Here is a 16,784-nt window from a genome sequence, read left to right as displayed (position 1 = left end):
TTATGCTCTTGAGGTCCTCACTATGTTCCTTGAGCATCCTTATAACCAGTGTTTTGAAATCTGTATCTGATAGATTGCTTATCTTCATTTTGTTTAGTTCTTTTTTTTTTTATCTGTTCTTTCATTTGGGCCATGTTTCTTTGTCTCCTCTTTCTAAGAGCCTCCCTGTGTTTGTTTCTGTGAATTAGGGGAGCAGCTATGACTTCCTATCTTGTGTGGTCTAATGTAGTAGGTGTCCTATAGGGTCTGGTGGCACAGTGTTCCCTATCACCCAAGCTGGGTACTTGAGGTATGTCCTTCTTGTGACCTGAGTATACCCTCCTATTGTAGTTGAAGCTTGATTACTGTGCGCAGGTCAATGGGAGGGATTTACCCGGTATAGTCAGCTGCAAGGACTGGCTGTGACCACTGACCATGAACCTCCACCCTCCATTGAGGATCTGAGGTGCAGGTTCAGGGTTGTGATGCTCTTATGTGGTCTGCAGTTGTCCACTGGGTGTGCAGGCTCTTGGGTTTCCCAGGAGGTATAGGCCAAGGTCAGCCCCCCACCTGTGTTTTTGCCTGGGGCCACCCTGCCTGAGCTATAAAGCAATCTGAGATGGCCACTACTTGTACTGGGCTTGCACATTCCCAGGAGAAGCCAAGCTGTGAATCTAGGCTGGTTGGTGCTAGTGCCAGGCCCATGGCCCCTTAGCAATAGGTATGTGGGCTGGGAGCTCACTGAGGCTGGCTTTGCTTGTTTCAGAGGATTTAGGAAGTTGTGAAGCATGATCTCAGACCAGCCATTCATAAGGAAAAGCCGCTTGGGTGGGCCCACAAGTCAGGTGGGATGGAGTTCCTGGGGAATCTACAGGGAAGGGACCAACAGTATCAGCCAGGTTGGAGTCTCAGATATGGCACCAGCCTTCCAGCTCTCTGACTCTGTAAGGGGAGGATTCAGAGAAGAGACAATGGCCCATCTTTCTGTCTGGGAGAAGGCTGTCTAGTAGCTCTTCTCTTGGTTGCAGACATTTCACTTTCTCCCTGTAGCTACTGGTGTCTTTCAAGCTGCTATCCTTGGGCTGAAGCTCAGAGAGTGAGTCTGATTAAGTCCGTGTGTGGGATCTTTAATAGCAACTGCTTGAGACTCCAGAAGTTTGTTCCATTGACTCAGTCCCTGCTGGTTTTGCAGCCAGAAGCCAGATGGGAACTTATCTGTCTGGCACTAGAATCCTGAGCTGGGGGGCCTGGTGTGTGGCTGGGACTCCTTACTTCTGAGATATCCCTCCCAAATTTTCATCTGCCACATGTGGATGTGGGACCAGCCTGTTCCTTGTCTCTGTCTCTTCTACCAGTCTGGATGGATATGCTTTCTTCAATTCTGTAGTTGTTAGACTTCCATTCAACTCTATTTCTGAAGGCTCTGAGTGACGGTTGTTCTATATTTTAGTCGTAATTTTGATGTGACTATACGAGGAAGCAAGCCCTGGTTACCTATGCTGCCATCATGACCGGAAGTGTCCGTTTTTCATTTTAGACAGTTTCTATTCCTGTCTTCAGGATCAGTAATATATTCTTCTGCAGTGTCTGATATGCTCTTAATCCCCATTTGTATGGTTTGATCTCATATTTTTACTCTGGAAGTTTTGTTTGAGCCTTTCTTTATATTTTCTATACCTCTCCTTAATATGCTCATGCTTTCCTCTACCATCTAACTATACAGAATATAGTTATAACTGTTTAGAAATGTCCTTTTCTACTAATTTGATCATCTATCATTTCTGGGTCCATATATTGATTTTTCTCATTATGCCTGATAATATTTTTTTACAGTGAAATATTTTTATATTTAGGATTAGCCAGCTGGACTCTATTTAAATTATTTCCATTTTCTTGGCAATATCCACAGCAACATAGTTGGGAGCCAGTCTAACATATACTTTCTATGAGACCAAATCAGGTGTTGACCTTGGCCATATCAATGGCATGGGTCTTCTTCACAGCTTCTTTGATCTGTTGCTTGTTTGCCTTATGTCCACAACAAACACTTTTCTATTGTTGTCGTCTATCTTCTTCATGGCTGACTTGAATAGTGGTCAAGCTTGTTTCTCCTTGGGGTGCTCTTCTAAGGATATCTGGGCTACCTTTGGAGCTGAAGTGTCTTTGTGCCTGGTAATTTATTGGACACCAGACACTGGGTATTTTATCTTTCTGAATGCTATTTTTAAAATATTTTATTTATTTATGTTTAGAGAGAGGGTAAGGGATGAAGAAAGAGAGGAAGATAAACATCAATGTGAGAGAAACATCAATCTCTTGCCTCTTGTGCACCTCCATCCAGGGGTCTAGCCAACAACCCAGGCATGTGCCCTGACTGGAATCAACCCAGTGACCTCTTGCTTCACAGAATGACCCCCAACCCACCGAGCCACACCAGTAAGGGCCGAATCTTATTTTATATTCCTTAAAATACTCAATCTTATTCTGGGACACAATTACTAGAAACATGTGGATCCTTTCAAAACTTGCTCTTAAGCTTTGTTAGCCAGGATAAGCCATCCTTCATTCTAGGGTTACTTTGGCCATCTTCTGAGGAAATGCCTCAGTATTCTGGGTCTACCTCAAGCCCAAGTAAAGAAAACTGTTTTGACAGCCCAGGCTGGTGTAACTCAGTGGATTGACCGTGGGCCTGCAAACCAAACAATCGCGGTTCAATTCCTAGTCAGGGCACATGCCTGGGTTGCAGGACAGTTCCCAGCAGGGGACACATGAGAGGCAACCATACATTGATATTTCTCTCCCTCTCTCCTTCCCTTCCCTTCCCTTCTAAAGATAAATAAATTAAAATTTTTTTAAAAAGAAACTGTTTTGGATGAGACTTCCGCCAATATGGAGGCATAGGTGGATATGCCGTACCTTCTCACACAACCAAGTTTAGAGACAACTAAATATTAGCAACGGAAAACACAGTCAGAACACAGAAAATTGAACTTTTCGGAAGTCTGTTAACAACAAATTCTTCAGCCTGACCGGTAAGTGGTGAAACCAGCAGCTGTTGGAGCGGGGTTGCACAGGAAAACTCGGTCAGACGGACTCAGGCACGCGGAATCCAGGCGCGGGGTTGGACCTAGTGAGCGACCGAGCAGTGACCAAGCGAGCGACCTTGGGGGAAACAGCAAGGGAGCAGGGCTGCGGGTTGACTGTGGTCGCGCATTTGTTCACGGATAGACAAGCGAGGGAGTGGGTGATTGGACCGGAACCCAGCGGGTCCCCACAGCAAGCGGCAGGGAGGGCGCCGCCATTTCCCTGCTCTGACCCCACCTCCACATACAAACGTCATAACCCAGCGACTCTGGGTGGCCCGGCCCAGGTGAACCACCTAAGGCTCTGCTCCTCACCCAGCTGTGAGAAACAGCAGAGGTGGCCGCCATTTCCCCGCTCTGACCACGCCCCCACATACAGCGTCACAACCCAGCGACCTGGGAGTCCAAGGTGCAGCTCCTCACACTTAAAGGGCCCGAACAGACCAAAAATGTCTCAAGATCTCAAAGCCCCGGAGCCTATAGATCTAAGCAGATGAAGAAATAGCAAAACTCTCAGATGCACAGTTTAAAACACTGGTCATCAGGATCCTCACAGAACTGGTTGATTATACCGACAAATTAGACAAATATATGAAGGCGAAACTAATTGAAATGAATGGAATTGCACAGGACACCAATAGCAATGAAAAGGAAACTGGGACTCAAATCAATGGAGTGGACCAGAAGAAAGCAAATAATGGCCAAACAGAAAAGAGTCAAGGAGCAAGAATTCAAAGAAATGAGGAGAGTCTTAGGAACCTCCAGGACATCTTTAAACGCTCCAACATCTGAATTATAGGGGTACCAGAAGGGGGAAAGGCACAGCCACCAGTGGAAAACTTATTTGAACAAATAATAAAGGAGAACTTCCCCAATCTGGCAAAGGAAATAGACTTCCAGGAAATCCAGGAAGCTCAGAGAGTCCCAAAGAAGTTGGACCCAAGGAGGAACACACCAAAGCACATCATAATTACATTAGCCAAGATTAAAATGAAGGAGAGAATCCTAGAAGCAGCAAGAGCTAAGGGGACAGTCACCTACAAAGGAGTCCCCATCAGACTGTCAGCAGATTTCTCAAAAGAGACCTTACAGGCAAGAAGGGGCTGGAAAGAGGTATTCCAAGTCATGAAATCCAAAGACCTACAACCAAGATTGCTCTATCCAGCAAAACTTTCATTTAGAATGGAAGGGCAGATAAAGTGCTTCTCAGATAAGATCAAATTCAAGGAGTTCATCATCACCAAGCCCTTATTATATGAAATGTTAAAGGGACTTATCTAAGAAAAAGAAGTTAAAGAATCATGAACAGTGAAAGGACAACAAACTCACAGTTATTAAGAACCACACCTAAAACAAAAGCAAACTAAAAGGACAGCTAGATCAGGAGTGGAAACATAGAAATGAAGATCTCAAGGAGGGTTAGCAACAGGGGAGTGGGAGGAGGAGAAGGGGGGAGAAGGTACAGAAAATAAGTAACATAGACAGTAGATAGAAAATAGATGGGGGCAAGAATAGCATGGGAAATATAGAATCTAAAGGACTTGAGACACATGGTCATAAACTAAAGGGGGGGGTAATGGTGGGGATGTGGGTGGAGGGGAATGAAGGGGGGGAATAGAACAACTGTAACAGCATAATCAATAAAAATAAATTTTAAAAAATGAAACTGTTTTGGGCCAAGCAACAATAAACACTAAAGATCTAGGTGTAAAAATTGTGAAATCAACCTTTTCCTTCTTACCTCAAATAACTTCTGTCCAACTGGTTATCTGGTATGTATGTTTTCAATAAAGTATGAATTTAAGCAGAATGGCTCCTAATGCAGACTTTGTTTCATCAATCTCTCTGATTCACCCACCTCCTATTCCATGAGCTGGTTCCCCTCAGCTAAAAAATATGTTTCCCTCGCATACTTACATAAAATAAAAAGCCCTCTGGTCCTCCAAAACATTCTTTGAACATGCTTTTCTCCACCAGCTGTCCTCTTTTTTTTTTTTTATCCTCACCTGAGGACATTTTTTTCCATTGCTTTTAAAGAGAGAGAAAGGAAGTGGGGAAAGAGGGAAATATCAATGCAAGAGAGAAGCCCGGATTGGCCATCTCTTATGTGCACCCTGATTGGGGATCAGTGCTTGGACGAGGGATCACAGGTGCCAGACAGGGTGTCTCATGCTTCCACATCCAGGCTGCAGATCAAACCTGCAACCCAGGCATGTGCCCTAACCAGAAATCAAACTGCAACTCCCCTGGCTACAGGACAATGCTTCAACCAATCGAGCTACATTGCCCAGGGCCAGCTCTGTCCTCTCTTTTCACTTGTGACCATCCCCCTTCGGAACAGTCATCAATACTCACAGTTTGGGCTTCAAATCCCAACCTCTCTTCAACTCATCACTTGCTATCTCACTTTTCCTGGCCCTGGTATCCTAAATGTCAACACTCATGGTTTCTCTGACTCAGCCTCATTTATAAGGATCTAGCACTTGTTCACTTTTCTGTTCTTTGGAAATTCTGCCTTGCTTTGGTTTCTGTAACATTATAACCTTCCAACCCTACCTTCTCCTTGCCACTCCAAGAAATTAAACACATTCTTCCTAATTATTTAAGTAAAATATAGTCACTTTAGAAAATACTTCCCCAGGTTCCTTTTCTGGCTCCTTGTGGATGTTTCCTCTTAGACACACGTGTTTCTCAGACGTCCGCCCGTAGCTCTCCTCTCATCCCCCATAATCTCCCGAGGAATCTTATGTGCAAATGATTCTCAAACCTCAAACTCCAGCCCTTACCCTTTTCCTGTCTGTATACTTATCTTTTTAAAAGTTCATTTTCATCAAAGTAACAGACATAGTACTATACAGTTTAAAAAGCCAAAGAATATTATGAGGCTTAATAATGGAACACAGTAGTTTTCCATCCTTCCTGTTCCTTCCCTTTCTGAATACCACTACTCCCAAAACTAAGTACCCTATAGGCACTATTTACTGCTTTATCATTTTAGAGAGCATCTATTGACTATTTAAAAAAACATTATGAGAAATAAATGGCACTGGGGTGTGCGTATGTATCACTTTATGTCCCCAGTTTTTGTGTCTTCTTCCAACATAGTTATAGTGTAATATTGGGTTTAATCATTATTTAGTGTTTATCTTATGACTTTATTAGTATGGATCACTTTATTAGTACGGATCATTTTCTTCCTATATAATTGTTCTTTCTAGAATTAACAGTTGTGGCTCATCCCACTTCACCAAGGTTGTGGGTTTGACCCTCAGTCAGGGCACATACAAGAATCAACCAATGAATGCATAAATAAGTGGAACCATAATCTATGTTTCTCTGTCTCTCCCTCTCTATAAAATCAGTATTTTTTTAAAAAAAGAATCATTGTATTATTTTAAAAATTTACTTAAATTTCTATGTCACTATGCTTCTTTTCTAAATTGTCCAAGAGAAGTGTAAGATCTGAATATTATCGCTCAAGACACATCGATTATTCCATCAGTTCCATTTTTCTCTAATGATACACCTCCAGTCACATCCTTATTAAAAGAACTTCTGCTCTGAGTAGGAGGTAGAACCTTTTAGTTCCCTTTCAGTTCAACCAGTCCTGGATTCTAGCACCCAAGAATTCCCCTGAACCAATTTAACAGCCGTGATATTTATGTAGTATATTGCTAACCTAAAGGGATACATCTTCCCCTAAGACAGGCATGTCAAACTCATTTTCACCGGGGGCCACATCAGCCTTGCAAAGGGCCGAATGTAATTTTAGGACTATATAAACGTAACTACTCCTTAACAGTTAAGCAAGAGCTCGGCACTGCCGCCAGGTAGAAACAAGGTGCCAGGCTGGATAAAACAAGGTGGAGGGCTGGATTTGGCCCGTGGACCTTATGTTTGCCACCTGTGCCTTAAGACGTTTGATATCGATATAGTTTAAAATACTAATGGAAGACATTTTGCATTTATCCCTTCTTCCTGTTCTAGCTAAAAGGGAAACTGTTCTTCAGATTTCCTATTGAAGTTTATGGACTTTGTTTTTCAGGGCTACCGCCAATAATAATTGAGAACTTAAAAAGTTCTTTATATTTTCTGTCAATACACATATTTTTAATGCATTGTAAGAGAGCCTTTAATTGCACAGTAAAAACAACAACAAACAAACAAAAAACCTCAGCAATGAGCTAAACTCTAGCTTGAAGGATGGCTTATCCTAATCACTCAGGCTTCTTCCGAGCCCAAGTCTGTGCTCTGCTGCTTGGCTAAAACCAAATGACACCTGGTCATAAGGCACTTGTAAATATCTGACTCCTGGGTCCATTACAGTTACAAAAACACATCAGTAACTGTGGTCGAGTACTTGCAGCTCCTTTGTTGACAGGAGCTACTGAGGTAAGGAAGTGCCGCGCCATGGCGAGACTGCACAAAGTCAATGACCTCAGGGACCAAAGATGACCAAGAAGCAGGTAAAGAATAAATCACCCATTAGAGCTATTGCCTCTATCTCCGGACATTTTATCTGTAGCTTGGGGTTGGATTCCCATGCTAATGCCCATTAGAAGAAAGCATCACATAAGGGAACCAGAAACACATTTAGTTGTTTTTTTTTTAATTATAAGTCAAGTTAGACTCAGGTGAACCAAAGCTATTAACATCAAAGAAAATGCAGTGACTCCTCTGCACTTTTTTTGATGTGATAATTTCTTTAAAAATATTTTTATTGATTATATATTATTACATTTGCCCCAATTTCCCCTTTGCCCCACTACACAGCACCCCTATTCCCTCCAGCAACCCCCCACCCTAGTTCATATCCATGAGTGGTGCACATTAAGTTCTCTGGCTTCTCTATTTCCTATTCTATTCTTAACATCCATCTATTCTTGCTATTCTGGTTGAATGTCTATTTCTTCCTGATGTTCCAAATCATTGATTTGAATCCCATCTTCCCTCCCTCCACTGTTTGTTCCCTGTAGATTTTTCTTTATTTAGTGTAACCTTCATTTTTTCCTGGGTCTTTTTTATTTTGTTGCTGTACTCACTGAATTCTTTGAGAATCCTGATCACCAGTGTTTGAACTCTGCATCTAATAGATTGGTTATCTGTTTCATTTAATTCTTTTCTGGAGTTTTGCTCGTTCATTTGGGCCATATTTCTTTGTCACAATTTGGCAGCCTCCCTGATTGTTTCTGTGTATTAGGTAGAGCTGCTTCGACTCCGTCGTAGTAGCGTGGCCTGCTGTGGAAAAGGCACCTGTAAACTGTGTGGGGCAAAGCCTTAGGTAATCTCCAGGGCAGGGAAACCTACTTCATCATTTTCTGGCTCTGTTTGAGGAGAAGGCTCAGAGAGGGAACAACGCCACTTCCTGGCTTTGGGAGGTTTGCCCAGCACTTGCCCTGTTTCCAGTCACTTCACTTGCTGTATGTGACTGCTACCTTTCCGGCTGTTGCCCTGGTGCTGAATCCCAGAGGGGGTGGGTCTGTGTATGTTCGAAGTCCGTGCAGGCCCTCTAAGCAGAGTCTCCTGAAAATCTGGCAGTTTCTTCTGCCACCCAAACCTCCACTGGATTTTATAGCCAGAGGTTATGGGGATTTATCTTCCTGGAGCTGGAACCCTGGGCTGTGCAGTCAGGCCTGTGGCTGGGATCTCGTTCCCAAGGTATCCCTCCTGATTTTAATCCATCACATGTGAATGTGAGGCTGCCCCTTCCACCACTGCTGCCCCTCTGTGCCACACTGTGTCTCCGTGCCCCTCTGCCCATCTCTGTGTCTCTGCCCCTCTTACCCGTTTGGATGAACGTGACTTCTTTAAATCCTTGGTTGTCAAACTTCTATACAGCTCAATTTTCTGATGGTTCTGGGTGTTATTTGTTCTGAGGTCTAATTGTAATTCTTTCTGTGGTTGTGCAAGTAGGCAAAGCGTGTTTACCTATGCCTCCATGTTGACCAGAAGTCCCCTCTCTTTTGCACTTTAGGAAGCCATGGCATTTGAGATGATTATCATGGTTCCCAACACATCTATTTCCCATTTAGCTTACTGTTTCAAAGATGGCATATTCCAAATTAATGAGGGATTAATTGAATGCTGAATGTTTAAAAAAAGGGGTAATCTTACACATAAAATTAGGAAAAGATAATACAAAAAAGCAAGTATAACATAACTGTCACAGTCTCCTAAAATTTATATGTATCATATTAACCTGTGAACTTTTCTCGAGTAAGTATTTGTTATTGGTGCAAATAAACAAAATAATTATATTTTCAAGTAAAACTTATTTAATAATGTAAAAATATGCTATTAAATACATTTATTAAGAAAAGTCACTTCAGAAGTCTTCTGACTTTATAACTGAAAAACAAAGGAAGGACGTGGACATGGACAATAGTGTGGTGACTGCTGAGGGGAGGGGGTATACAAGGACTAAATAGTAATGGGAAAATAGAATAAAGATAATATATTTTTTTTAATGTTAAAAAAATGAAAAACAAAAACTGTTCTGTGCTTTCCAAAAAACAAACGAAAACCAAAAAACACAATGCTACCTGTCACTTCTCTTCTCATAGTGGGGAAGGTCTAGTGTTCCTCACATAATTCAATTTGGGTTTATTTTTTAAGTTAGAAACACAAATCTGTACTAATACTTTTTCCTTAATTTGCTTTCCTAAGAAGGAATGTTAGCCTTCTAAGAGAAAATGGAGACCTTATAACTGGGATCGGTTATTTCTGTTGCCTGATTATCAAGCAAACTTGGTTTTCATCTTATTTAGCTAACTTTCATTCAGAAAATTTTAGTAAAATACATTTAAAGCTTGGTATTGTAAGCATGCAGAAGGAAAACTAAAACTATATATAAAATGAAATGGAGGCTAAAATGAACAGCCTCTAAATCGTACAAGTGATGAACACTCTGCCGCTGTTCCTGAATGAGTGCCCGGGGCTGCCCGAGTCCCAGGTTTTCCTCACTGACACACAAACTTATTTCTCCTTGAGTTTTTGTCCTGTGGATGTGACTCACTAAGAACACATGCATTTCCCAAGTTTGAGGAGATAAATAAGGAAAAAAAAATCATCTTCCGGGTTTGCTCTGATTCTTGTTTAAATTTCTCCTTAAACACAAAGGAGGCTAAACCAAAAATAGGTCGTACTTCATTAACAATCAGCCCAACTGGCTTAGAGAACACAGCATGTTTCCTTCCTAACCTTCTACGTTGCCATATGCCTACCAATCTGAGGGTTTTAATCTGCATGGGTTCCTTAGTAAGAAGGTCAGAAGTCATTGTCACTCTCTTCCAGGGGCTCAGGTTTCCGGGCCCTTCGACTGGGTTTAGCTGGGGAAAGAACAATGCTCTCATCTTCCAAATCGTCATCTTCTTCATCATCTTCCATGTCAATTTCGCTGTCCTCTGAGTCTTCCTACAGGAAAAAGACAGCAAATGCAACTGAGGACCCATCTCATTTCTGACGCCTTATCAGCAAGACTCTACTTCACTTTTTTACTAGTTCGATAACTAGCAACACCCCCATGTGAAGGAAGAGCTTGGCAGAGAAGCAGTCAGGCCGTGGGGACATAAAAATGGACCAACATCTAGATATTGCTGGCTGGAATACAGAGATCATGATATCATCTAACTGCTAACCTTCAAATACCAACATGCAATCCAAGGTTGGTGCCACAGGGGCTGCACTCCCACTGACATCTCAGGACCACCACGCCTGCACCAATGCTCACTGGATGCTGCTTTGCTCGTGGTGGCCCAGAGACCCACCAGTGGGTAGTAGGGAGAGCGGGGCCTTGGAGAGAGGAAAGGAGAGCTGTTGACGGATTGGGGATGGAAAGCCACACAGAAAATGAGCATAAGGAGCAAAATTTAAGAAACACTCTCCTCCATCATCTAGATCTAGAGTGACCAATTCCGCCGGATTTTAAAACTTCGAGTCCTGTATCCCAGGTAGACCAGGATGCTTGTTCACTGTATCTCAATCACTCCCACTAGCACACACACTGTAATTTCCTTCTTTAAAAAAAAAACCCTCTCAAAATTTAATCCTATCTTCCTCTCCAGCTACTCTGCCCTGTTTCTCTATTCCCCTCACAACAAAACTCCTTGAATGAATTTTGAACTCACTGTCCCTACTTGTCCCCTCTCACTGCCTCTTAAGTACACTCTAGTTAGGCTCCCATCCCACCAACCCCTCCAAACTGCTCTTGTCGACTGACACATTCAACTCCAATGGGGTAATTCTCCATCCTCCTGTTTGACCTACAGGCTCCTTCTTCCCTGGCATCCACTCTTCTGTCCTCCTCCAGAGCACCGCTCTCATTGGGTTCTCATCCCATGTTACTCCTGTGTTTTGTCTCGCTTGCCCAACCCTATCCATCTCCCTGACCTCCACACTATGGAGTCAGCTCAGGGCCGTGGACCTCCTCTCTTCTCTTTCTTCTCTCTCTCCCCAAGCAATCACATGTACCCTCATGCTTAAAGACCACCTAGACCTGACTTTGAACTCCAGAGTTGAATTTCAACTCAGCATCAGCATGTAGACACCTAGCAGGGCAACTCGCACTAAGAATATCCAAAAACCAAACTCTCAATCTGCTCTCCAAGCCCCTTCCTCAGGTCCACCCCAGCTTAGGAGATGAAAACTGTGCTTTTGGCCAATTATGCCACAACCAAGACACCCTTCATTTTCTTTAACACCCTGTGTCCAATCAACAAAACCTGATGGTTCTTACTGTTGAAACATGTTCAGAATCTGACCACTTCTCAATGCCTCACTGCTACCACCCAAGGTGAGCTACCACCACCATCCCCTCTACACTAGACTTTTGCAAATGCCTCTTCTCTGTGCTCTCTTAAGTGTGAGTCAGCTCTGGGCACTCCTGGGCTCAGGATTCTGCACTTGCCATTGTACTCAGGGAAAACGTCAAGTCCTTGCCACATCCTGCAAAGCTCTGTACAGCCCCTGCTGCCTCTCCTGCTGCTCCTGCCCCCAAGTCACTCCATTCCGGTCATCACCTCTGAGCCTCGAATGCAGAAACCACATTTCCTGTGACTGGAATGCCTCCCCCTAGCACCGTGTCCCTCCTTCCATTCAGGCCTCTGCCCAAATGTCACCTTATCAGAGAGATCTTCCCTGACCAATCAAAAGATATTCCTCATCCCTGTCACTCTGTTCCAGAACCTGCTTTATTTTTCTTCTTACCACTGTGAGCCCTGATGGACCTGCCTCACTACTGCTGGACCGTAAGCTTAATAAAGTTAGGGACCTTGTTTCTATTCACTGCTGTATTCCCTACCGTCCAAAATAGTGGCAGGCACGTATCAGGCACTCAGAAACCATCTGTCTAGTGACTGAGTGAATACATGAAGGACCAAGTCCCATGCCTATGGGGTGGTACATGAAAACAGCCCCCCTGAAATAAACACGCACCAACAGGCGCAGAACCGATTTAAGCTACAATAGTGCCTTTGTTCTGAAAAGTAGAAAGCAGCTATACGAATGATCAAGCAAATCGTAAGAAAACAGGTGAGCCAGGGCTCTCCAGGCAGCTCCCACACCAGCCCTTCCTTATTTCTGTCTTGGATGAGTAAGCTAGATGCAGAGAAGCTGTTTAACCATCCATCCCCTGCCTTGTTAGAATTTCTGAGGTGGTTTCTCTGCTTTACTAAAGACCCCCTTCTGGGTATTTACGGCTCTGTCCTCTCCGTGCACCTTGCCCAGCACACCTGAATGACCTCTCTCTCCTGTGAATGTCTGTGACAGTACGCACTGCTGGTCATAAATAAACGGACCTTTTGCATAACAACATAAGGCCTATACTCCGTCTCTGTGTAGGCACTAGTGCCACACTCTAGACACACGTGGCATTCAACCTGTTGGACAGGTCTGTGACTGGGATCGGTCTAGCCACTCTTTGCCTCTTGGTACTCACAGTATTGCCAGGGACTGCCAACAACGAAGGCAGGCCCAGAGTGATGGACAGAAGAGCCCCAACAGCTGGGCCCCAGCAGGGACCCCTTGTTTCCCCATTCAGTTCCTATCTCAGTCAGTTAGCCACTTAATGCTGTTCAAGGTGCTGCAGCCCCGTGCCCAGCCTCTCCGAGGCCCTGGTCTCAGGAGAGCCTCCTTTTCGTGCTTCCTCCCCAGAATGGAGATGAAGAGACGCCTAGTCTGACCCCGGTCCCTCAGCAGCATCCATTCCTTTCTAGGTTATGGTGTGAGGGCCAGGTGACTCCCCAACCACATCATTTCTTATCTCTTGGTTCAGCCCTCACTCCTCCTCCTTAGCACAGGCCCCTTTAGGGAATTTCACTATTCACTGTTGGACCCATTTTGAGTGGCTTTTTGCCCCAGAGACAGAAGCATCACTCTTGGGGAAGGCTCTCTGCTGGCCCTGAGCAAACACACACACACACACACACACACACACACAAATGGATGAGGTGAAAAAGAAAACCAACCTGCTTCTTGGAGCTGGAGGTCTTGCCTTTACCTAACAGAGCTGGTGGTCCTTCCATCTTTGGGAAGTGAGAGTAGACAGAAAATAAGAAGGAAAAAAAAGTAGGGCAAGCAGGTTCATTTGAAAAGAAATGAGCCATCAACAAGCAAAGAATAGAGTCCAGCTCCGTGGGAGGCCAAACTCTGCCACAAATCCAGTGAGACAAGCCTGGCTGAGAAGCCACACCTCACACTAAGCTGCTCAGACGTCCTTCTTTCCTGGCTAACTAGTCACTGAGGCCAGCCCCAGACCAGAAGGGACACAACTGCTAAGGGAAGCAGGTCAGGACTCACATCATCATCAGAGTCTCCACCTTGCATTGTGCCCACGATGCTTTTGTTAGGTCTTCCTGGAGAGAATAAAAACATGAAGAAATTGCAAAAACCTTGTGCAATGAGGCATGAACTGGCATTCAAGATCTGCTTTCCTTTAAAAAAATTGGGAAAAAGAAGAATCAAAAAATTTATTCAAGTAGCATCCAACTCATCAGAACTGTTGACAACTGGTAATGGACTTTTTGCATTTCCACAGTGAAACAAGGGAAAGGGCAGTAAAATGTAAGCATGAAACATAAATCAGAAAAAATATGGGTGCATCCTATAAATATTTTAGGGAAAAATCACTGAATCCTATTATCAGTGTAAACCCAGTGGAACGGGTATGCTATTGGTTGAGAAAAGAAATATATTCTCCCTTCATGGACTCATGTCACTTGTACTTAGCTCTATGCTTGAGTTTCAAAAAGAAAAACATTTAAATATCACAATTAGTTCATCTTTCAAATATCATCATTATCTGAGTGACTCTCCATTCCTTCTTTGAAAGTCAATGTTGTCCAGATGTGACTCCTGCAAAAACTCAGCAGGTGTCCTTCACTGAGCGGAGGAAGAGAGCTGCTCTCGCACCTGAAGGCTGGGAAAGGGACACCTCTGTCATGAGGTCCCGGCCTCAGAAGAAAGGTAATGAGGGCAGCTCAGAGAGGAGCTAGCTCAGGACAGGCCTGGATGTGACTGCCAAGATCTATTTATGAAAACTTTTCCTTGGGTCAGATAAAATGCATATCTTGTGTTGTTTCACTTCTGCAGTGAGTGGTCAGCAGGAGAATTTAGGAGCACTGGTGCCTTACTGGGTTCCACTGAACTAACCACATACCTTTTTAGAGCCTTGGCTCCCATATGTGGAATGGGAGTCATAACCTCTAATCTCTACTGATGTCATAAAGCTGTTAAAAAATAAAAGGAAAAGAAAAATCAGAGCATCTAACTATCCTATAAGAGGTGAAATGTAATAAATAAAAATAGGTGGATCTAGAATAAGAGAAAGCAGTTAGCAACAAAAAATATGAAATGATCAAAGGAAGATGACCAATACTTAGTATAAAAAACTCAATCCATTGAGCCACACCAGCCAGGACAATATATTTAATTTTTTTAAAAAAAGCAGATTGCGGCCCTGGCTGGTGTGGCCCAGTAGATTGAGTACCAGCCTGCAAACCAAAGGGTCACTGGATCAATTCCCAGTCAGGGCACATGCCTGATCTGCAGGCAAGGTTCCCGGTAGGGGGCGCACAAGAGGCTATCACAGTTTGATGTTTCTCTCCCTCTTTCCCTCTCTCAAAATAAAAATAAAAATATAATAAAAAGCTGATTGCAAAACCATACACGTCTGGTCCCATTCAGGTTAAAAAACATTTCAGGTGTCCATGTTTGAGTATGTGTGTGTAAGAGCAATTTGGAAAGACACACTCTTGGGCCACTGTCACGAGCCCTTGGGGTGGGGAGCGGGACACGGGCAAATCCCCACCCAGATCTGCTCCACACATTTTATCGCTTGAATCTGTTGCAGTGAAAAAGTGAAAATTAGAAGAACATTTTTAAAAGGCAGAGATGCTTGTGTATGTCCCTTCTTTGTACATTAATTCTCTGAACTTAAGGTATATAACTGCTCTGGCAGCAGTTTTGGACATAAAAAGGGCAGAATACAGCTCAGTGGCAGAAGCATTGTGTTCTTGTGAACTCTGAGAAACACCAAGCCACAAATAAGAATCGGCCATTCTTGGAACCACAGGTAAGAGCATTAGTGGCAAAGATGACCACTGAGCAGTTTAAGAGCTGAATGCTGACAAACAGCAGGGTAACCCAGAGCAGGGCCATTGACAGTGTGCTTACAGGCCTCAATGCCAAGAGGCTCTGACCCAATCCTGACCACTGTGTTCTGTGACAGACACAGGAGGACGGCAAGTGGAAGAAGCCATCGTACCTTGCATGAGCACTTCCATGGCTGTCCGTGGCTTGGACAGCCGCCTTTCTTCCAGTTCACTGTCAGATTCATCGTCATCCTGGATGTCAATGTCTGAGTCATTATTACCTGGTAGGAACACAAGTAAGCCAAAAACAAAACAAAAAAAAGGGATGGGGCAGAAGTAATGGGGCATCATTACTTCTGAAGCAGCCTCTGTCCAGTGAGGCTGTTGTGCAAGGCAGCTGCATTTCTCAGCCTTTCTTTTGATGCATTAGATTTTATAAGACTGTCCGGATTTGCTTGTAGATACTTAGGGAAGAGTTAATGCAGATAGGCTGTTGTTTGGGGTTTTTTTAAAACAATTTTCCAAAGCTAGAAATACGTAGGTCAGTTATATTAGAACAAATCACTATTCCAGTATGTGAAACTAAACAATTGAATAGCCAGTTGTCAAGGTAGTTGGAGGGGAAAAAAAACCTCTCTTTTCAGTTATAGACTATGTTACCAGAACTCAAGTTCCTCGAGGATAACAAAGATGTCAGCGATGGCCCCAAACAAGACTGGAGGCAAGGAGACCAGGCTAACAATGGCCTGAGCAGGGTATGAGAAAGACGGTGACCTAGTGACTGGCGAGGAAAACTGGTGCTCATGATATTCTTTACTGGAGAAAATTCCATTATAAAGAAAGGCCACTCTCAATATCATGGCCTTTTACATTAATTTCTTAAATACTCTTCTGGAGTTTTGTGCAGGTTGAACATTTCCTAATGGAAACCTATGGAATGAGAATTTCCAGTGGGGAGAAAAAGTGTTCACCGCCCAGTCCCTCACTACTCTGCACCCAGGGAGAGACACGGGTTTTAAGGATGGAACTGGAGGAGTTTGCAGTTGCTGCTCTGATTACTAACTTTGAGTCAGTTTGGAAGTATAGTAAATATTCATCTACAGAACGGCTTTGCTTAGGCCCCGATGTAAGAGGG

The 16,784-nt window shown here is 43.6% G+C and overlaps 1 protein-coding gene across 4 annotated transcripts in view; it reads right to left on the bottom strand.

The window, feature by feature from the left end:
* Positions 1 to 9,338: 9,338 nt before the first annotated feature.
* CLUAP1 (clusterin associated protein 1) overlaps positions 9,339 to 16,784 on the bottom strand; it is a 42,805-nt gene continuing 35,359 nt past the window's right edge. For 2 of the 4 annotated variants that reach the window (XM_037154674.2, XM_037154676.2), the window contains 4 exons: positions 15,823 to 15,930; positions 13,857 to 13,912; positions 13,526 to 13,582; positions 9,339 to 10,475 (listed from right to left, as the gene is read on the bottom strand). In XM_037154674.2, the coding sequence (XP_037010569.2) occupies positions 10,329 to 10,475; positions 13,526 to 13,582; positions 13,857 to 13,912; positions 15,823 to 15,930 (368 nt within the window). In that variant the 3' untranslated portion in view covers positions 9,339 to 10,328. The remainder of the gene's footprint in view (positions 10,476 to 13,525; positions 13,583 to 13,856; positions 13,913 to 15,822; positions 15,931 to 16,784) is intronic. The other 2 variants (XM_037154675.2, XM_037154677.2) reach the window with 1 other exon arrangement.

Source organism: Artibeus jamaicensis, unplaced genomic scaffold, assembly GCF_021234435.1.
Source record: "Artibeus jamaicensis isolate MK-2021 breed Jamaican fruit bat unplaced genomic scaffold, CSHL_Jam_final contig_700, whole genome shotgun sequence".
NCBI lineage: Eukaryota > Metazoa > Chordata > Mammalia > Chiroptera > Phyllostomidae > Artibeus > Artibeus jamaicensis.
This window is presented reverse-complemented; position numbering and strand designations above follow the sequence as displayed.